The sequence below is a fragment of the Thermobia domestica genome, chromosome 3, assembly GCF_964235325.1.
Source record: "Thermobia domestica chromosome 3, izTheDome1.hap1.1, whole genome shotgun sequence".
Classification (NCBI taxonomy): domain Eukaryota; kingdom Metazoa; phylum Arthropoda; class Insecta; order Zygentoma; family Lepismatidae; genus Thermobia; species Thermobia domestica.
In genome coordinates, this window is record NC_137456.1 from 155,402,730 (window position 1) to 155,426,651 (window position 23,922).

The 23,922-nt window shown below is 34.7% G+C and overlaps 1 protein-coding gene across 1 annotated transcript in view; it reads right to left on the reverse strand.

Annotated features, from left to right (window-relative positions):
* LOC145680822 (gamma-aminobutyric acid receptor subunit alpha-6-like) overlaps nucleotides 1-23,922 on the reverse strand; it is a 663,305-nt gene that overhangs the window by 53,595 nt on the left and 585,788 nt on the right. The window contains exons 4-5 of the mRNA XM_081751910.1: nucleotides 10,439-10,521; nucleotides 6,845-6,982 (exon numbers count right to left, since the gene is read on the reverse strand). Of these exons, the coding sequence (XP_081608036.1) occupies nucleotides 6,845-6,982; nucleotides 10,439-10,521 (221 nt within the window). The remainder of the gene's footprint in view (nucleotides 1-6,844; nucleotides 6,983-10,438; nucleotides 10,522-23,922) is intronic.

Below are 23,922 nucleotides of genomic sequence, written 5' to 3' on the forward strand. Positions count from 1 at the left end.
TGAGTGCGTCTCGTAAATTATTGTAGTGAGACTTCTGCAGTGCATTTCTGATGTGTATGCTGAGGTAAATAGCATTTTATGATTGTTCTTTGCTTTCTCACTGTTTGGAAAGTGTCAAGTGGTAATATTGTTGTTGTGCAGCGTTGTTTTTGTGTGATATTGTTGCTACATGTGGACTGTAAACAAGAAGGATGGGTAAGAAATCTGACTTGTTGCCATGTGAACAAGACATAATTCTTGCTTTGCACAGCTAAGGCAAATCTCTAAGGGAGGTAGATGGAATAGTAAAAATCCATCATTCGGCGCCAGGAAGAATAATTCACAAGCGTCAACAGTATGAAAGAAAAAAGAAAGCATCACCCAGAGCAGATCGCTAAATGAAATCAATAGCACTGCAGATTTAAGGAATGATTTCCCCAAAAATCGCTTCTGTAATTTGACATAATCTTGGAATTGCAGTTACTCGTACAACTTTATTCTCTTGACTGCGTAAAGAGGATATTACGAAGAAGAAAACGCGTAGAAAGTCGAAATTGACAAAAACACAGAGGACTTCAACATTTTGTGAGTCCATATGCAACTTGGACTTATGACAACTGGAAGCACGTCGTTTTCATCGTTGAAAAGAAGTTTAGAATAGAGGGAAACGATGGTGGAGTGAAGTTGTGGATACGAACGAGCAAGGAACTTGACAAGGATTTTGTTTAAGAGATACAAATTCAGTTACTGAGTGATGGTATGGGCTTCGTTCACCGCTAAAGATGTCAGAACGATGGATATATATGTGAAGGATCGTTTAATGCACGAAAATATCTTCAAATTCTGGTACGCAAAGTTTTTACAACAGCTAAAGATGACTTTTCTGAAGAAAATATGCATTACTTCCTTTCCCAGGATGATAATGCTTCATGTCATCGACAGAAAATCGTTAATACATGGTTCAAGAATATGACTATTTAGAACCTTATGTGGCCTCCGAACTCACCTGACATGAATCCAATTGAAAATTTGGGTCGATATGAGAAAAAGATTCAATAGATAACTATCTCGAATAAAATGAAATCCAAGGAACAGATAATCCGGGTGTGATTCCGTGAAATCAAGGTTGCGTTTTACAATAGCCTTGTTACCAAAGGACCCCGATGATTCGTTGCACTGCAGAAAGCCCATGGTGCACATACAAAATATAGTTTGCTGTATTGTACTTCCCGATGTTCGTACACAATATATCTTACCCTTAAGAAGTTCCATTTCTTGTTTTCTGCTATTGTTGTTGATCTTTTTCACTTTTATGTATAACTCTTCCTATAAACGATTTTGCTCAAAACACACATAGCTACTTATATATGCATATAAATTCACTAAATTCATGTCAAAAGCCTGAAAGTGTGGCGCAAGTATTAAGAATGAACTGCTCATTGGGAATATGCAATGTAGTATTATCAGGAAGTCATGTAAAAAATCATATTGGTTAATGTATGTTGCGAAAACCATATCAGAGCAAGTGTCGCTATTTTTTCTTTACAGAGTGTAAATGTTCAACTGACGAGAAAGCAACGCATATGCTTTGTCCCAAAGGAGAGTTTTCCTGGAGTAGGTATAACAGATATCAAGGAACCTAAAAACATTACAAACGTAAGCACTCGTTGCCTGCTGCAGTGATGGATGCTATCAAACCTATCTACAGAGCTCTTGAGGATCCCCCTTTACGGAAAAATGTTTGCATATGAAAACACAGAACCCCAATGAAAGTTGCAATGTAGTGATATAGCAATGATGTCCAAAAACTACATTTGTGAGTTCTAAAATCGTACAAATTACTGTGTATGATGCTGTTTTGTGTTTTAATAGCGGACGTGAATCAAGAAACGCTATTCTGGAAAAGATGGGAATTTCAAGCCGTGAATACAGCTGGAAAGAACTGCGAGACATGGACAGAAAACGTATAACAAAATCTGAGTTAGGAGTCCTGAAGCCTATCAAGGGATCAAGAATGAAGGAAACAACGTATAGAAAGGGTGAAGAAAACACAGCCGAAGACGAAGAATATAGTTCTGAATGTTGTGATGCCTCTTATTGCTGAAAATCCATTGTAAATTTTAAACTTGTAGTTTCTCAAAATTTCATTTTTGGACATACATGTACCATTTTCTCACAAACTGTGAACGATAAAGTAATCAAATTTTGCACAAATTTTACTTATATGTACCTCAATTTACTGAACTAGAAATATTGCGTAGTCCCTTTATTTTTCTCAATTACTCTTTGGTGAAGATAAAAAAAAATAGATCATTAATATTCTTCGAATTTAAAAAAAATAATTATTGGATTTGTAAGTAACCTAGAAAAATAATCCTAGTTCAGTAGCAAAACGAATCCCTTCAGTAGTTTCCAAGAAAAAGGTACAAACACTTTTAGGGCTGTGCTAAAAATTTGAGTTTATGCCATATGCGTAAAACGCAAAATAGAGGTACAAAAATTAACATAGAGATGCTGAACTTCTATACACATCTACCGACCAAAAATTAAACTTCTGCAAACAATAGCAAAGCATGGGTTGGCAAATTTCTCGTAAGCAGCCAAAACACGGACAAAGCTCCAAACAACGTTGAGTCACTGTGAAATGATAACATAAGAGAATCACCCAGAAAGGCTTTGTTGCAAAATCTATTTTTGTTTTCGCTTCGATTTTAATGTAGGTTTCAGTTTCAGTTCCAGAAATAGAACCGATGCTCTCAGACAATCAATTTCTGTTTCGGGAACTAAAATAATATTCTCGAAAATTGATTTTAACACCGACACTGAAACTGTTTATAATTAGAAAATATTTTTTTTTTTTTAAGAAAAGATCTTATTAGAAAATATAATTTCATATTTTTAAATAAAGAATTTTCTGTGAAATACTTTTTTGCTTTATTAATCTTTAAAAAAATGAAGTTTTATATAGCTACACTATATTATTACGGGACAAACCTTCCTCTTTCATAGACCCTCCCATATACGATTACGAATTTTCTTCTCCCAACTCTACATTTCAATAATCTCATTATAACGGAGATAATATTCTCAATTCAAACGTATTAACAGTGAAAATACGTTCTACAACTTGAAAATATATCTTAAATACAGCACAGTGGATAGAAAATCCCATTCGTAAAATCTCTTGGTCATAAATCAATTGCCTGGTGAATAGTGATGTGAGGTGGAAAATTTTCCGCGGAAAAGTTTCCGGAAAATTTTCCGTTATATTTTTCCGGAAAATTTTCCGTTCTAAAAAAATATCAGTAATCAAGTAATAATTCCTCAGTAATCATGAAATTGATTGAATTCATGTATAGAAATGTTAAAAAATGAAAGATCGTTTAAAGAATCTGAAAGTTTTCATGCCTCAGACAATTTTCAGTACTATGTAGGAACAAGTTAAACAATTTTTCATGAATCGAAATATTTTCTGCCTTATATGGAAAAATTGAAGAACTTTTTATGAGTCGGAAAGTTTTCATCATTTTGAAACAAGAAGTAAAACAACTTTTTTGTGAATCGGAAAGTTTTATTGCTCTGTAGAAACAAGTGAGAGGAATTTTCATAGATCGGAAAATTTTCATCACGATGTACAAACAAGTGGAAAACACTTTTCATAGACCTGACAATTTTCGATATTATGTATAGTGATGTTAGGTGGAAAATTTTTCACTATATTTAACTACACATAGAGCTACAAAATTGAATTTCAGTAGAGAAAAGTTAGTCAGTAGCAAATTATAATTTTCCAGTTAGCTTTCGGGAACCGGAAAATTTTCTATTTCAAGTTGGGAAATAAAATTTTAGTGTTTCTCTCTCTCTCTCTCTCTTGCTCTGCGAGCTCCTTCGTTGCTAAGCGTTTAGCATACGCGTATTTGGCATGGAAAACCTGGCTTCGATTTCCAGCGGGAGCTCATGTAGTTCGTATTCCACGTTAATCAGTTGGTACCGTTTAATATAGTCTCGCTGTTGAAAGGGACGTTAAACTCAAAATCAACTCAATTCAACTACTCTCTCTCTCTCTCTCTCTCTCTCTCTCTGTGTGTGTGTGTGTCTGTGTGTATGCAAAGTGCAGAGAACATACGTCGAGTTCGTACAGTACAAATATCCCATTCTATTATTTAAAATTTCAATTTATTAAAAGTCATGAATATTTTCCGATTCATAAAAACATACTCCACTTATTCATTCGATTCATGAAAAATTGTTCCACTTGTTCCTACATAGTACTGAAATTGTCTAAACCATGAACATTTTCAGATTCTTGAACGATCTTTCACTTTTTAACACTTCTATATATGAATTCAATCGATTTTATGAAAACTGACGAATTGTTACTTGATCACTGATATTTGTTAAGAACGAAAAATTTTCCGGAAAAATATAGAAGAAAATTTTCCACTTCACATCTCAACTAAACAACGTTGTAGTAATAAGTGGAGTATGTTTTTATGACTCGGAAAATTTTCCGGAAAATTTTCATTGTACAGGACAGACAATTTTTCGATTCATGAAAAAATGTTCTACTCGTTCCTACATAGTACTGAAAATTGTCTAAGCCATGAAAATTTTCAGATTCTTTAAACGATCTTTCACTTTTTAACATTTCTATACATGAACTCAGTCAGTTTTATGAATATTGATGAATTGTTACTTAATCACTGATATTTGTTAAGAACGGAAAATTTTCAGGAAAAATATACAAGAAAATTTTCCACTTCACATCTCAACTAAACAACGTTGTAGTAATAAGTGGAGTATGCTTTTATGAATCGGAAAATTTTCCGGAAAATTTTCATTGTACAGGACAGACAATTTTTCGATTCATGAAAAATTGTTCCACTAGTTCCTACATCGTACTGAAAATTGACTGAGCCATGAAAATTTTCAGATTCTTAAAACGATCTTTCACTTTTTAACGTTTATATATATGAATTCAATCAATTTTATGAATACTGACGAATTGTTACTTAATCACTGATATTTGTTAACAACGGAAAATTTTCCGGAAAAATATAGAAGAAAATTTTCCACCTCACATCTCGACTAATCAAGGATATAGGAATAAGTGGAGTATGTTTCTATGAATCGGAAAATTTCCGGAAAATTTTCATCACTGCTGGTGAATAATCACCCACAATAATTGTAAGCTCGTTTGATGCAGCATGGAGTTTCGGAACAACAGTTCAATTCTTAGGAAAAAAATTAAAAAATTGCTTTATGAATGGGTTACCTCAAAAGATGAAGAAATTCTGCCAGTGATGAGTCAGTAATTTAACCGAAAGATGAATTGAGGTTGTAGCTAACGACGGACAATATGTTAAATAAACATTTTTCTAATTTAATAAATAAACCAACGTATTTCACCTGTCGAAAGGTCTCACACGTCATATGCATACAGCTAATAAATTACTTTATGATGCAGAATAATAACAAAAACTTGTCAGGATAAGATTAAAGTATTGTGCAGGAAAGCTCAAACACCCCATGTCCTAAGCTACATTATTTCAAACAACCATGCATATTACGACATGTACGGCTACTTTATGTACATGAAAGAAAATACTGTACCCATCATTCTCCTGTCTGCGCATGAAACGTTAAATAAAAGAAAATTGTTAACCTTTGTACTTGTAATTTGTTTCTTTTCTTTACAATAATATTCAAGACATCATTAGCATAGTAAATTCATAAGTATAATAGATATATATATATATATATCACAAGCCAAGAAAAAATTACCCAAACATATGTTACGTGTTAACTAACTATTGCCTGAAGAATCCAAAGATTCATTACTCTTGAAGAAAAAAAATGTTGGCGCCACTAAACAGGTTAATTTAGAAAGTCATACACAATTGAACTTTGCAATGCTTCAAGTTATTAAAAAACCCGATTGTAATACTTGTAGATTGAATTAAAAGGTGTAATACAATATTAATTCAAGTTAAAACACAAATAATAATAATTAAAAAGTGTATAATTTTGCAAATGAGATTTTATTATTATTATTAATATTTTTACTATTTTTTCAACAATCCAATTTGATAGATATTGTTTTTACATATTAATACATACTTGTATATAGGGAGAGAGAGAGAAGAGAAAGAAATTGAAGAATGAAGGGTACGCGAATAGTCGGTGTGTTTGCAATATGTAAGAAGATAAATAATGATATGTTGTCAGGAATTACAGTAATACCCTTGTATACATATGCTTTGGGAATAAGTCCAACTTGATATACATTCTGTTTAGACAAAATATTTTGCTTGGTATACAATTTTTGTTTGGAATACAATTCGCGTATTATAGTTTTAATGGGTCAAAATGAGTCACAACATGAGCCTCTACATTTCCGCATCACTCCAACAAACCCAAACAAGCCATATCATCATTGTATGGAATGGTTACACAATGTCACATTCTCCGAAACATACTGAGGAGAAGGCAGAAGCAAAGTTCTTTGGACATTTTCTTTCAGTAAAATTCAAACCCGGTGAGCCTCAACCAGGTTCAAATAGGGAAAAAGAGACAAAAGAGAATAGAACACAAGAATTTCAGATTTCTGAAGTTTTATTCGAAGCGGATTCTCCTTACAAATAATAGCATCACCTTCTCCTTCCTTCTCAGCACCACCTTAGTAGGCATTCGGCACCTTCTAGTTGCCAATTCGTTCATTATTATTGCCGTTTCATTTACCCTCGGAATATAATCGTGGGACGTTAAATAAAGTTTATTATTTGTCTGCTATTTTTTTCTTAATTTGATCTTGAGTTGAAAAATGTTTAAATAAAAAGTAAAATGCATGTGCATGGATTCTTACCTCGTCTATTTTTCATTTTTTTCTGTTCTTTTGTGGCTATGTTAATCATATCGTACTGTGCTAAACTAACTCCTTCCTCTGTAGCTACTGGTCTATCACCTTTCCACCTGTATATCACATCGTCAGTGTTGTAACCATCTGCAAATAAAGAAATGCATGGAAGTAAATAGAATATTGCAGATGTCAAGGTTGTATTCAGTAAGTCTCTGGAAACGTTTCGCCAGTTACAATAAAGTAATTGTTGTGAACAAACCTTCGTCCCACAGCATGCTGTAGGTTAGTATGAGGGTTTATTGAAAGATCTAATTGTTCTCATTCCACAAAAATATTATTTTGTGTATTTAACTTGCCATACCAACTACCCCAAACTGCATACCATGTTTTATGCAATTGTTCCAGTACTTGGTTATGCACAACAAACTTCACAGGGAACAACATCTATTAGCGCCAGACAGGTAAGTGACGCACTGAGATATTTGTCATTTTTATAAAAGATTCTCATTGTGTCCCTTTTCATTCTACAGCCAACATTACAAATACCTTATACAAGTTTGTATAACATTCCATGATACCATAATGCACGCGTGACTTTCTCCTCTTGATGAAATATCTGAATTGATTAGAATAAGTCAACAGTCACTAAAAGTGAGTGAGAGATTAGATTGGTCCTATCAGTTGAATACGGATGACTAATAAAAATCGGTCTTTTAAAATATCATACGAATGGTACGCTGTAAAAAATCGTTGTGTTATTTGGTTAGATGGTTAGAACAACTCACTCTTCATTTGGAGTTGTGTGTCAAATTCCGGTGGTTGAAATGACACACAACCTGTGTGTTAAATTAACACAAGTGTAGAATCTTCGGTGTTGTTTTCTGCGTGATTGCCAAATATGTTGAGCATCTAATTATAAAGGCTTATGAATTGAAGCTACAGACGAACATAGAAAGAAATACTTAAACAAATCCAGATATACGCAAAATTTCAACATGCAAACCGTGCGATGTGTTTGCAATTGTTTTACATGATGTTTCTGAAGAAATGCGTCAACAGCGAGAAACAACATAGTGTGCAACTTCTACACTGCACTAGAGCTCACCAGTCAAAACCGGGGACTGTGCTTCAAAAATGGTGGAAAACAAGTAGAATCACGATATGGCGGCAAACATATTATAAAGATATAGGTAAGAGTTTCCTATCATTCTTGAACAAGATGTTGGTGAAGGTTGTATTTCGCACCATCAAGAAATAATTCACAATAAATGTTGGGAAGGACGACAAAAATTTTTATGAAGATTTTTCTATATGAAGTGTTCTGTAGTTTACTATTCCTATTTTACAATCTTCGGTAAGCGTAAGCATGCACACCACATGGTTTTCCAACACAGAAAAATGGTTACATCAACACCGCACACGAAGTTATTTCAACACCAAAATACCTGTAGTAGTAACACAGAAGTGGAGTCGAACTAACACCAAAAACAGTGTAAATCGGTTGGTCTGACCTTGAATATTAACACAGGGAGCGTTGAATTAACAGCAAAACGGTGTTACTTACACGGCTTTGACCTTGAATTATGACACAGATTGTGTGTTGAAACAATAATAAAATGATGTTGAAGTAACACAGGGACTGTGTTATATTGACACTTGACATGGTGTAATATTGACACAAAGTAATTAACACACTAAACACTGTGTTACTTTTTTCATGTTGGTGCAACACCGCCACAAGTAACACTCAACACTTTTTTCCCCATTACCGACCCTGACATGATGTCGAATCAACACGGAAAATACTAACACAGATCCAAATTTAACAACGCTCAACACCGGTTGTGTGTTAAAGACGTAACACCCCCTGTGTTAAACACTAACAGCGCGAGGTCTGTGTTAAACTAACACCGCATAGTGGTAGTCACGCTGGAACCACTGCTCTGTGTTAAAATTGAGTTCAATTAACACAACAATTTTTTACTGTGTAGCAATTAACTTATGTGTTTGGATAGAAACGGGATATTTGGAGTCTTAAATAATTCTTGGAGAGATTGAGATTTAAATCCAGGGTAAACTGGGACATCTGACAGACTTACGTATGGGTCGTTGCTATTTGATGCTTGTTTTTCGGTAATATTTTTTTGAATGCAGGATTAAGACGATTAGAAATACGTTATCATCATTTTAGTTGCTTATTTGTTAATATTACTCATTGATTAAAAAAGCAAATCAAAATGATGATTACGTATTCCTAATCGTCTTAATCCTGCATTCAAAAAGATATTACCGAAAAACAAGCAAACAATCATCAAAAAGCAAAGGTAAGGTTGTCAGATGTCCAAATTTACCCTGGATTTAAAACCTCAATCTCTCCAAGAATTATTTAGGACTCCAAATACCCCGGTACCTATTCAAAAACATAAGTTAATTGCTACCATTCGTAGTTATTGATACCTTATCAAATTATAAACAGCTCTCCCAAGGGAGAGAAAAGTTCTAAACTTTCCATGTTGCCAACCAACCTATGGTTGAAGTGAACAAGAAGTTATTGATAGAACAAGAGCAGCTTACTTTATTTCACAATGTAAAACTGTAGACTTCCAAACTAAGCGAATTCTGTTCTGATAATATAAGTAGTACATTTATGACTTTAAATTTCAATTGAGGGATAAGATTAAACATAAAACCCGTTTCTAAGACGATTAATACTAAACCGGAATTTTTAGTTGATGTCTACGACTTCTTGTATCAATAGAGGAATAAAGTTAGACATGACATATTCGTGTCATACGGAATCCATGTAAAGGAAACTCCTTATCTTTGTCAATTCCATATTCCACTATGTTAGTGAGTGCTGAAACACAGAATATGATTACATTTTACCACTTTCGGGTTGAGTATGAGGATTAACGGATAGAGTAGAATTTAGTCTTAGAACACTGAATCAAATACAAAACACGACATGTCGATATATATTATAGATTTCGCTTTTATACCAGTCGATAGATAGATATACTCCGTCACACATACATTGCAGTCTTTAAGACCTCCAATGGTTATACAAAGCATAGTTAGGAGGTACAAAACGAAGGGGGAATACGTTTTAGCACCGATTGTGCCTCAATGATAATCACTTATGACTTTTAAATAAATGTTGTACTACCTAAGTATATAATCATATTAATTAGTTAAATTAAGTTAAAATATTACGTCTTTTTAAAGGAAATCTGACAATATTTACAAAGTATTTGCGTGAGAATCTGTACAACTCTAGTTTTCTCGTTGAGTTGTATTGCATAAAATCAAACGCACCAATTACATTTTAAAAGTTTGAAATTTAGTTCATTTCCGATATTGAGGCAGTTGGATGGATCCTTACATTACTGAATTACATGTAATTCTGAAGGGGAGTTGAAGCCAGTTCTTTGCACCCAAGACAAGAAAACTGATGTTTTGGCTAGCGGCGAATAGCTGAATTACAAAATACAAATTCTACTGTTTACTCGAAAGTATGCTAAACCTGTAAATACTACCTTTATGAATGTTTATGTATTTTACAATAATACACTAAGGAAGAAGATACTACAATATACTTACAGCTACCGATTTCTAGTGGGCACGTCTGAGAGTCCAATGGAAACTTCCTTAGGTGCATGGGACAGCTAGCCTTTATTGTTAACCTGCAGAGAAAATTTTTATCATGAGTTTTTTCTCATAATTACTTCATTATTATATTGTCAAAAAGTACATGTATCTTGGGTATAAAATGAATTCGATCTATCTATCTATCTATCTATCTATCTATCTATCTATCTATCTATCTATATATATATATATATATATATATATATATATATATATATATATATATATATATATATATTCAAGTACTTTTGTTACATAGTTCAAAGCTATTATTCTTAAAATTATAGTATAATTTTCTTGATTTACTCAAATATCAAATTTTACCATTAAATGAAATACCAGTCGCAGCGGAAAACAATTCTTAAAATACATTTTTCTTTTAATTTACTTATACAAACTGGCACAAATACTATTTGGCAAACAACTAAACGTACTCCTCTTTTTGAGTCTGGTATCCTTGCATCGAATCGTACGGAGAATATGAGAATTAAATCAGTCAAATCTGTAGTTTGTTGGAGAGAGACAATGTCAGCCTGTAGTACACGCTTAAGAGAGAGAGAACTTTTAAATATAAATTATGCGTATTAGAGATAAGTAACAACATAAAAGCTATACGAGAAAATCTATGAACTAAAAAAAAAAAAAGTTGCAGAATATTAGAACTAGTGACACATTCGAAATGACGTCGCTTATAATGACGTCTGTAAGAAAACCTTCAGGGGGGAAGTGGTCATGGACTGATGACTAAGGCAAGAGAATCCAAAGAACCGCTGTTCGAATTCTTAAGAGAAACATTCTGTTCTATTATAATTTTTGTTGTGCTTGATAGGCGATGACAAACACTTTAATATTTTACGCTAAAGTCAGATAGGCGTTGCTAGGGTTATCGACGATAGAATTGTGAGATGAAAATTAACTTTGTATGATCACAAATACGGTAAAACGTAAGTTTGTATCCTATCGTGTGGAATTCTCAAAATATTTCGAGTCGGTTGCACCAAACTTTTGCAAGAATGGATGTTTTGTTTTTAATTTTATGTTTGTTTAATCATCGTTTGATTAGGTATGATTAACAATTTCCAACATTTGATCAGCTTTACTAACATACATGTAAACTATATTTAGTATATTTACTACACGCTAACCCCTCTTTACGACTCATTCGAAATTACTCGATGCTAATCGTCTGATCTTTGTTTGATCAACAATTTCCAACTGTCTGATCTTTGTTTGATCAACTATACTAACAGAGCTATAAAGGTTAGAAAAGAGCGGGCCAGCTTCCCCAATACCAACGATTCGACTCTATATCAATTGTTTGATCAGGTGTGATTAACAACTTTTAGCGTTTGATCAGCTTTACTAACATAAATAAAAGCAGGTTTCTAGTAGGAAAGCAAATTACAAGCTAGCCTGCCTTTACGCCAGATTTGAAATGTTTGACCCTTGTTTGATCAGACTTGATCAACAATTTCCAATGTTTGATCAACTTTACTAGCAGAGCTATAAAGGTAAGAAGAATTGGTCTAGCTCCGTACACCTTCGATTTGCCTCTTTATTATGTCAATCGTTTAATCATCATTTGATCAGATATGATCAACAATTTTTAAAGTTTGAACGCTTTTTTAACATAAATATAAACTATGTTTAGTAGGGGGGATAACTACAACCTCAGCGATGTTCCAGGTCGAAGGCATTGATAGATTTAGTATAAGAATTAAGTAAAATCTTTCAGTTTAACGACTCTTATGCCCTTTAGGCTAAGGGAGAGAATGATTAAGGCAAGTGAATGATAATGGAAGAATTGTTGGAATGATAATATGGGGGTACTCCGAGAAAACCCACTGACACGATATTGTTCACCACAAACCTAATTGTCCGGGGATCGAATCAGGGAACACACGCAGCAGAGGTAAGTGCACTACCACTGCGCCAGGGTGCCCCCAGATTTATATATATATATATATATATATATATATATATATATATATATATATATGTGTGTGTGTGTGTGTGTGTGTGTGTGTGTGTGTGTGTATTATACAATAATACATATATATAAATACTTATCGGCAGAAGTTCTCGGCTTCACACGCAAAGAATAATATTTATGCAAAATCTTTAAAAGTAAAGAGATGCTTGAAATATATAAGGCTGACAATGTCTTCTGCATTGTCTTTATATTACAGTGGTGCAAACTGTTATAAATTATATATAGGAAATTGATGCATAAAAATGCTTCGGCTGCTATTCGATGTTGTTGATTCAGTTTTTTCAGTTATTTTATGATCAAGAAATTAACAAAAAAATGATTACATCTTTATCTCATGTTAGTTTTACATACACACGTTGCCTCCCTTTACCTCATTACTGGGAAACAAATATCTATAGAGGAGAGGGTGCAAATGTGGAAACCTAGTTTGTATTTCATTTGTAAAAAAGTAGTGAATCGTTAATTTAACCTGGAAAATTGCCTCAAAATGTCTTAGAATGTTAGAAATATGGGACCATAATTCACAAGTGCAAAAACCATATACGTAAAAAATAAAAAAAATATTTTACACATGTACTAGCATATTTCGATTTTTTTAAAAATTAGGGTAATGTGGAAACACCCTAAAATTACAGTAAATCAATGTGTAGACACATAATGGTTGTTTCCACACCGGCACACTAAGAGTGACTCCAGTCCTCACATAATTGACATTGAATCCATAGTTCACTACGCATATGTTTCGAAAATGGATTCCCATAAAATATGCACAGAATGTCTTTTTCGGTGGGCTCTTCTACTCCAACTGGAAACGAGACTGCAGAGTTTAGTTTGTTTCTTTTTTTTTTAATTGCAGGAGGAACTTTGGGCATTTTTCTAGTTTTGTTACCGCCTGCAAGCGGCTTCTGTTTAGGTCTAGTCGTACTCTTACGGTTAGATAAGGATTCTTCGAGCTGTTTTTTGTACGGAGACGATGTCAAAACAGCGCAAGAACTCGGCTTACGATCTCTATTCGGAGTCTTCCTCTTCAAAAAGGGTATTTTCATTATTTCTTATGGTGACACACAAACTTTTGAAGAGGTGCTCGGTACTCTGGGATCCTCTGAAGAGGTGCTTGGTGCGCTGGGACCCTCTGAAGAGGTACTTGGTACGCTGGGACTTTGTAATAAAAATCGTGGAGAAAATTATTTGCCTTTTTACCGCCTCTTTGTCAGTTTCCACTTTGCTTTACTCCTAAGCCTTACCTCTCCGCCCTTCCCTCACTTAGGCCAAGAATAAAAAGTATCTAACATATACTTGTATGATTCAAATGTGTGTTATATTCAATAAATTATTTACTAATAATAAAACAATGCAATGGACTTTAGGGTGAGGGAAATGTGGAAACGTTTCCACATTTCCCTCATCCACATGTTTCCAAGTTACCCGCACTGTAGTCAAATTGGATTGTACGAGTTAAGTTAAAAACACGTTTGCTTGTGATTGATTGAAAGCCACCAATACCTTCCCAATAACTCCCTTTCACAATACTCTGATATGTATTACACTACATCTATGATACTTTAGACTTAACACTACTACATACTTACCTCCAAAAACTTCACGAAAATGTGTAAACAACAATCGACGCACCACCATTAACTACACTGGCCGACCGCTTCATAGCGTTTTGTCGTGACGAATGGGGACGAGGGTGATTGTTTACGGCAATCGCCGAAAGGGTAAAGCTCTCTGCACTCAACATACTTTACGTTTCCACATTACCCTCACGTTTCCACATTTGCACCCTTTCCTCTATTAATTATTTGAAATAAATGAGAAGAGAATTGGTACTCTCTAACCTTCTGCACAGATTTTCTTTCGGGGAAGAGATTGTTATTTGTCCATCCTCGTAGCATACAGAATTTCGATCTATTTTAGTTTTCTAGAAATATTCAAATCAAATGTTTCTCTTAGGAGGTGGCAATATTGCATTGTTGCTTTGTAAAGCATTGTTTCTTAGAACTTGTTGAACAAAAGCTGATCTTTCGGCTAGGAAAAAATGTTAATATTAAATAGAGGGGAGCTGGTGTAAGTTAACCCGCTTTTTAATAACAAGTGAATTTCGTTTCACAGTGTGAAATTACAGTAGATTTCCAAATTCGCTACCACCTTAATTTGTTTCTTCTAGGATGACAAAAGTTGAGAACGGAAATTGTTATTTGAGCTACTTAAAGTTTGAATAGAGGTTTAAGGAAGGATGACCTACTGGTCGTAAGCTGAATCGATTGCAAAAACCTATTTTGCGATATGTCTCACAGTTTTAGCTCTACAGAAATCAATATTCGAACCCCGAAGTAGTAGTAAATTTCAACCACTTCCGGTGTTGGTGGAATGTTGCGGGTTGTGATTGTATGCTCTCTGGAGACACCAATCGATTGCAGGAAACCTGTTGTGTCAATCTATTACCAGTTTTATGCAATAAATTATGAAGCTGGAAATGGCTAATTTGAACCACTTCCGGTTTGAATAGGTAGTTAATGTTGAACATGGAACCTATTCTTGCGATAATGAATCGATTACAAGAAACCTATCTCTTTTTCAATTTTGCTCTGGGAAAATTAGTATTGAAATTGGAAGTAAAAATAAATTTGAAGCACTTCTGGACTTAGTTAACTTTGTGGATTGTTCCTCTTTGTTTCCTTTAACGCTAAATTGTTTGCAAAAATCTACTTCGTGCTATGTTACCGTTTTTGTTCGACAGCGATAAATGCCGAAACCAGAAAAAGGCTCATTTGAATCACTTCCAGTTTGAATAGAATGTTAACGGAGGAGATAAAACCTATTCTTGGGACGCTAAATCAGTTGAAAAAAAATCTAGATATCTCTTACCGGTTTAGCTCCGATGCAAAAAAGACTACTAACGACATGCGTGGTCAAGTGCTCGCCCGACGGATCTGGGGAGGACTGTGTCCCCCCCCCTACTTCAACGGTTTACAACTGCGCAAGAGGGTTGATGAAATGATGATGTATCGATTGAAAAGGAAAAAAATGATATTAAATTGAGAGTATGGGGCATTGATCAAGCGTCAGAAATACCTGATCAAATCTGATTAAACAAAGAAATAACGATTGTCGTTGTCGAATGTTTAAGCCACTGGATGTAGTAGACTGACACCTACTTTTACTGGCTTATATCTAGGCAAGAGGAGCCAATAAAACATTGAAAAATATTTGATAAAATCTCATGAAACATTGATGTATATGGTAACAAGAAAGAAAAAAAATAACGTTTAATAGAAGAATTGGCGGGATGGCTGGTGTGCATCAGTGACATGAGTTGAGACAGAATTCTCTTTATGAAATACGAGACTAAGTAGATCACTTCCAACAGAAAATGTACTCTTCTAGACAAGACAGATCTCTCACATCATTTCGAGTCGAGACAAAAAAAAAAAAAAAAAAATCTTGGCGGCAAACCTAGATTCAACACTTCACATTCTACGTTTGGCCAGATTTATTCAACAATTTACAGCGTTTGATCGACCTTGCTGACAGAAATATATTCTGGTTTTAGTAACGAGGCTTAAGAACATGTTACCTCTATCAATAATTTGATCAGAGTCATTCGATGAGCACCTAAGCAGGAAATATCAGGGAATATCAGATATTTTTTAGATTTAATCAATGATTTACAGCATTTGATCGATTTAATAGACATAAATGTAGGCTATCTTTAGAAAAGAGCTAAGTACACGCCAGCAGTTATTTCCCCTCTCGTTACGTTAAGTTCATCTATTCTCAATATCAATCGATTGGTGTTCGGTCAATCAGATTGGTCAACGATTTCCGGCGATTCATTGTCTGGTTTGATAAATATAGACTATAGTTAGTCTCCTTACTAAATATACGCGTAGCTAATATTAACATAAGCAAAGTTGATCTAACGTTAAAAATTATTGATCATAGCTGATCAAACGATGAACAAACAATTGTCATAATAAAGATTGAATTGGAGGTGTAGGGAAGCTAGCTCCCCCTTTTCTAGCCTTTATAGCTCTGTTAATAGATGAATATAGTTGTTCTCGGGCAATTAGAACAGTGAATTCTACGTCGTCCAACGTTTCGAGAACCGACATTATTCTCGTCTTCAAAATAAAGTATATTTTTCAGTTCTTCTTTCTGTTGATAGAGTTGATCAAATATTGGAAATTGTTGATCAAAGCTGATCAGACGAACATCAAACGATTAGCATTAAGAAATTTCAAATCTGACTTAAAGGAGAGGTAGCGTGTAGTTAGTCCCCATTACTAAATACAGACAGAGCTTATATTTACGTGATTAAAGCTGATCAAACGTTAGCAATTGTTTACACACGGAGAAATATGCATAATCCAGTCGGCATGTAAATGCTGTTTTTACCAGGTTACGCGTGTCACCCCATTAAGTAATGTTGTTTCATCCGTAGTACGATCTACACCACCGTCCAGCGAAAATTTTGTATTTTGGGACCACCATTTCAAATCTAGAATTAAGGCCATACCCAATCTGACGGTGGTAACTTATGTATATAATGTTGTTACCACCTTCCTACGACTGTCCCCTCTTGCTTCTTTATAAATCTGTGACCCCTTACCTTACGAGAGTAATACTCGTAAGCTGTCATATCATTCTATGAGTAGGAAAGAGAGGAAAGATGTTTTTAACACGAAATCTAGACGCCGAACTCCAGACTTGGCATGGTGTTCCCATCTGCTGTACTTTTATACATGAAATTACATTACTTAAAGAACGCACCCGCGTAAATGCGATGTATTCACACTGAAATCCTAGTCCTTTTTTTCTCAGTGCAATAACTGCTTAAACGATGTTTAAACGGTTGACATAATAAAGACTCGAATCAGAGTCGTAGAGGAGTTAGCCCCCTTTCTTAACCATAATATCTCTGTTAGTGAAATTGTTCAAACTTTGGAAATGGTTGGTAATACTTGATTAAACGATAATCAAATCATTGACAGGAAAATAATTTTAAATTTAGCGGGAGGGGGAAGGCTAATTGCACGCAGGTTAGAATATCCCTTCGCTCGCTTCAGTTATGCTGTACGATTGTATTGTTGTACAAGGAATATACAACTAAATTATAAGGTTTGAGGTTACCTGCAAAATGAAACTGCGAGATAGAATAAAGAAGTTACAACCCTTAAACATATACTGTAAAAGACGGAAGAGTTTTGTATAATATATGACGTATATATCCACATGCAAATCATTAAATGCTCAAATAATGTCCAAAAGAAAGCTCCCTTCACGAACGTACTCCGCAGAATGCCAGATGCTATTCAATTATTACTTTTTCGAAGATAATAGACACTTAATTATTATGCTGCAGACCAGTGGTCGAAAAATAGCTGCACCCGGACCCGATCCAGCCTACGAATAAAAATGTAACAATATATGCTTGGCCACTTTTCTTAAAACATCATGCGTAAGAAGGAAAGGATAGCTGACCATTATGAATGTACCTCGATGACTACCAAGACCATTCTGGAAAGTAAGGCCGTTTGCACCAGGATAATTTTAGAAAATGACAGATTTCATAAAGCTACTTTCAAATGTCTATAGCTCAGGTTATAATAGACCTAAATAACATGCAACAAGAGGCAGGATATACGCAGAATCAAATAACAATTTAGAAGATTTATGAGTTATGCACATTTGGTAAAGCGTTGCTCCAGAGAGGGGGGCAACAGAAATGGAAAATATCTCCCAAGTGTGATTCTAACTTTTCCTTGCACACAATTTAGAATTTGCCAACACTGTTGTGGATACTAGCCTTATAATAGTGCTCTAGAAGAAATTCTCTGTTATATCGGAGGAAAGTGAAGGTCATGAAATCTGGGCAATTCTTCGTAGACGGTACTAGCGCCACCAGTCGCCGGAGCTCAAATTAGCGTAATGTTACCAATCTTTGTCAGTAACTAGTTAGTTTTCTTACAACAGAGAAGATATATGCAATGTTATTTTGATTCTACTGCTTGGTGGAAGTTATACTATACATCATTTGTGGGTATTAGGTATAGTTTTCTTTTAATATTCAGATTTTGAAATAGAAATAGATATTGCAGTACACTGAGGATAGTTATCCCAATATAACACGCCATTGATTTCAACTTATTCATTAACTTAAAGCTACTAAAGTAGCATTATCTATCACAATATGGGGTCTCAGCCTGTAATTAAGTTTCGTGAGCTATCTTTCCGAAACTAAATAGAATAAACCTGCTACAATATATTCTTTAAATACTGATAGAGGTTCCAGTTCTTCAATTGAGTGAGTTTCCGATTTCCTTCCACACTGCATTATACCACTTAGACTGCTTTAAGGAAACAATGACCGTACCTCCTGTTACGAACGAAGATAAAAGCAGTGAAAAGAAACAAAATAAAACAAATTCTAAGGTCACGCAATCGTATGGGTTACACGCTCTGAGCAAGAAGGTACTGCTAATGGATTATGCATTTAGGCTTTTTCTCCACATTATGGCAAATTTGCATATATAGACGCAAAAATATACGCAACTGTGGTAACCCAATAAAAAACAATGACGAAACTGTATCTTGTTCTTTCCAAAGCTTTTACTCACTAACACAAACTTTAATGTTATGCGTGTTCCAGGAAAAGACGTTCGCCGTGAGTAATTTTATCTTTAAGTCACTCCACACAAATAAATAAAAACGCTTGAAATTCAATGTCTATATTACGAGTCTTGTTATGACTTCTTAGAATCACTCATACGTTATTTATTTATTTATTTATTTATTTCGACTTTTTAATGTTCAGGTTAAGTCTGTAAGCATCTAAACATGATAGAAAATTTTAAAACAATAGCTTTACAAAACAGATCAGGAAGTAAAAATATCAAATTTTATATAAATCGTGATGTAATAGATGCTCCAATCTTTACTTACTCTCACAGACAACTATTATAGTGTTTATGATAAATATAGTATAGTATATACGTACATATTATATAATGACTTTTAATATTATAGGCTATAGTTATATGTTGTCCTAACTTAATTGACGAGCTGCTCTATTACCTTTTCTGGCCCTGTGTACATTTAAACTTGCTTCGTTAACAATGTTCTTTGTTGGGGCCGCGGTGGCTCAGTGGTAGAGCGTTCACCTCTGGTGCATGGGGTCCTGGGTTCAAACCCTGCTCCCGCCAAGTGAACTTTGTGGTGGACAAGCACCGTGGTGTGCGTGGGTTTCCTCGGGGTTCTCCCACTTTCTTCATTCCACCATTTCTCATAATCACCGTCTCCTTTAGACTATCCGGCATAACCGTGGGACGTAAAAGTCAAAAATTTCATTTCATTTTTCAATGTTCTTTGTAAATTAGTCTTTTAAAAGATGTTACAAAACTTCAATCCAGTATTTAGGTTCGCGAAGCATTTAAATTGTGACATGTTGAATGAACTTCGAGAAATAAGTAGATCAATGGAGATTAATTGCAAGGTGGTAATTAATACGTGATCTTGGGTTCCTATCATGTAAGCATATATTTTAATCGCGCTAGACCCTAGCCATAAGAACTAAATACACGTTTCTGGTTGGTTAGAGTTATCCGTTTCTCGCCAAGAAGCATATATATAGCAGAAATCAAAAGCCATATGTTGTCGGCCCTCGTGCTATGGAGCGGGTTCGTAATGATAAGTAGTTTTGGCGTGGGTTCAAACCCGGCTCAAAGTTATTTTTTTAAATTTTTTTTCAAAAAATTCATAACATTTTTTCATTAAAAGGAGAAGAAACTAATACTCATTTTCGCTTGTACGTAATATATAATGCATAAATTCTGCAAACACAAAATTATTGATGAAAAATGATTTACTTACGTTACGATACATAGCTTAGCGAGTGCCAGCGAGGGAAGGAAATTAGAAGCCCCGCAGGGCTCGTTTTGTTCGACATTGACCCCGATGATAATACGTCACACTCGGGTGGTCCAACTTCGACGTAAATCTAACCTCACATGCTTCCTTGTAACCAACTTAAAACATGTGGCTAGGGTCAAGCGCGAAAAAATATGTCATTGTAATCTCTTAAAATCAAGGTGTATTTATTAGAAGTTAAGAATATTTCGTAGAAGAAAGTGTTTATAGACCAGTACCAATAAGTGTAACTTATGCTATTTTTACAATTTTCACCCATTGTAACTTTTCGAAGAATGGGATTACATGATCAGAGAATATGTAAATAAAAAAATAAAATGTATGCAAGCATTTTGCACCCTGTGCAAATACTTTTGTAAATGTATATCGGCTTCAGTTAAGGCGGTGTCACAATACTTCAGATATGCAACTATTAGAGTTTGGACGTATAGTTAACAACATTTTTAACTTACCGGGAGAGTGAAGAATTCCAAATGCCTTTTAACACGATATATTGATTTGACCAAACCAAGTTAAATATTTGTTAAATACAAAGCCAAGATTTTCTTACATACAAAAGGATGATAAGTCTATTTTGTATAAAGTTATATTGGGAAGAAGTGAAGCACCTAATAATGTAGCCATGCGTTTGGAAGCAAGATTTCGATTTGGCTGAATTTACATTTAGACAACTATCTAGTGACCATTTAGTCAAATTTTATACGTGTGCCTATTTGCCTTGGTGAAAAAGATAGATACAATTAAACATCTTCCTCATACATGAGATACCTAGAATATTTCAGTGATCGTAGTAAGTCGTTAATATGAAGACAGAAAAGAAGGGGTCCTAAAGCACTATCTTGTTGGACACTGCAAGGAAGATTTCGCTGACCAGAAATTAAGTTGAGAACTACCACATACTGTTAATCAGTCACATAAATACTTTGTATCGATTTAGCAACTGAAAAGAAAGACCTAATTTTTTGTAGAAGTTTGCACAGCAAAATGTCGTACGTCCGCTACTGCACTCGACAATTCCTGAACGACATCGATTTTTTTTTTGGGGGGGGGGGGATAGACAACTCTGCCAAGTTCGTTAATAGAGTGACTTCGCGATTAACGTGATTTTAACGTCGGCTATTATATAATATCCCATTTAAGATATGCAATATAACATTTCTTGACTCCTATGCAACCTGCACAGTAGGAAAGAAATGTTGGTTGCCTATGCTAAGAGGAAAAATACAAAAATGTCTATTTACATCCCCTATCTCACACATGAAATCGTGTGATCCTCATTACTATCCTTAGTAGAGTTTATTTGTCTCGTACCTCAAATTCATACAAATTAATGAGTAAATATCAGAAACACATGTCTCACTAGAACATTTCGAAGTATTTGATTTTCATTATGAATTTGTCATTGCATAATTTTCTCGTGTGAGATTATTTTTTTTTTAAAACAAAAAATCTATTTTACGATAAACTTCGAACAAGTCTATTCAGTAAAGCTTTAGGAAAACAATGTTCAATAAAGACTTAATTTACGAGTTTTGAGTTTAAGTATCTGTGTTTTAAGTTCTTATGCTGCACCGAAGTTTTAAGGGACATAACTTATTACTAAACTTGAATCAGGTGTAGTTGACAGATGCCAACATCAACATTCAGAATCAAGTTTTTCAGTATAGCCATTTCCCACCAGTTTATCTCTCATGTAAGAGAACTGAATTACAGGACCTCGTAAAGGATCTACTTGGAGAAATATAATCTACCATTTTACCTCTGCTATACTCATTACGGCACAAACTGCATTGGCTTTGTGTATTTAGTAAAACTTTCGTTAGTTTGGTAGTTTTTCTGCTATTCAGTAGGTTTCGTCGTTAGAAACCCTATGGAGAAAAGATGTTGTCCACCAGTGTATTGTAATAATCTCTGTGGGCTTGAAAATAACCAAGTAGCAATACAAAAGTCACTAACTTCATTTTGTCAATGAACTAAACTTCACCCTTGTCACCAACGGTGTTTAAGACATTGTTAAATCCATATATTTAAATCCAATTTTGTTTAGTTTAATCTCTATGAAAGGTATGAAAAATTAAAAGAAAATATAGTTTTTATCACACTTTTTCCCGAAGGTCTGAGTCCCTAGCACTTGGCCTTTTTCTTTTACCTGTATTACAAATCCTAATTTTGTGTCAAATTTCAAACTTCCATTTCCATGTCTACATGAAGCTTCAATTGTGGGTCAAGTGACGTAACAAAACGTAATTTGCCGCTTGTCCCATAATTTTTCTCCTTGGAAGATTAAATTTCGGAACTTTTTTTATTCTTAACTCTTTGTCAGATTCTACAATTGTGCCGACTTTCAAATTTCTATGTCTATAGGAAATACCCTATAGGTTTTCGATCAAGTGACTTTCAACTTTCTATGTCTACAAGAAATACCTCACAGGTTTTCGATGAAGTGACGTGGCTATATAAGTTACATGTAATTCTCACCTTTGCCACTTATTATTATTATTATTATTATTTTTACTTGGAGGGGCCAGTTGTTGGAATTTTCCTTTCACTTGTTTTACAAATCCTATAGATCCTAATTGTGCCAAATTTCAAATCACCATTTTCATCTTCATGTCTGCAGATAATACCCCATGTGTTTTGATATTAGTGAGTGAGTATTCATTTTTCATTTTTTTTTTTAACTTTTCAATACACTCTGTCTTGTAAACCGACTCAATCAATTTTCATTGCATTATCTTTATGGAAAACGAAATTATGAATGTCCCCCCAAAAAGTGAAGATTATAAAGTCCGCAGGGGGCCAAATAGGCAAATCTGGGTGTGTTTAAGGACTGTGACTCTCTTCGGCCAAAGAAGGGCCACGGTAGGTCAGTGGTAGAGCGTTCACCTCTGGTGCATGGGGTCCTTCGTTCGATCCCAGCTCGCGCCAAGTGAGCATTGTGGCGGACAAACACCGTGGTGCGTGGGTTTTCTCGGGATTCTCCCACTTTCTTCATTCCACCATTTCATTCGTTTCTCATCATCACCGCCTCCTTTAACCTAGCCGAAATAAGCGTAGGACGTAAAACTTAAAGATTTCATTTCTCTTTGGCCAAAAACTAACCCATAAGAAAAGCGATATGAGCTGGACCCGAGTTACGCTGCAATGTTTTTGTTGCTCCTTCATTGGTTCCAGTGAAGCAGCTTACGTGTGTAGTTCACATTCTCCTTACTTTAGCTGCTCACATGTCTATCGGCACGAGGGTCGTTTTCTAGGGAGTCACGGCCATTCTTAAAGGCGGAAACGATTCTAACACTTTGCTTTGTATAAGACAATCATATCTATACGCATTCTGTGTCATGTTGTACGTTTCAGTAATCGTGGTTTTACAGTATTTAAGACAAAGCTTGATTGCAGTACGTTACTCCATTCTCTCAGCACTGACAACGAATAAAGAAATAGGAGTAAAGAAAATGACGGCAGTTCTGAACAGAATTCTAGTGGACGACTTTCCTCGGGTGTTCCAGAGCCT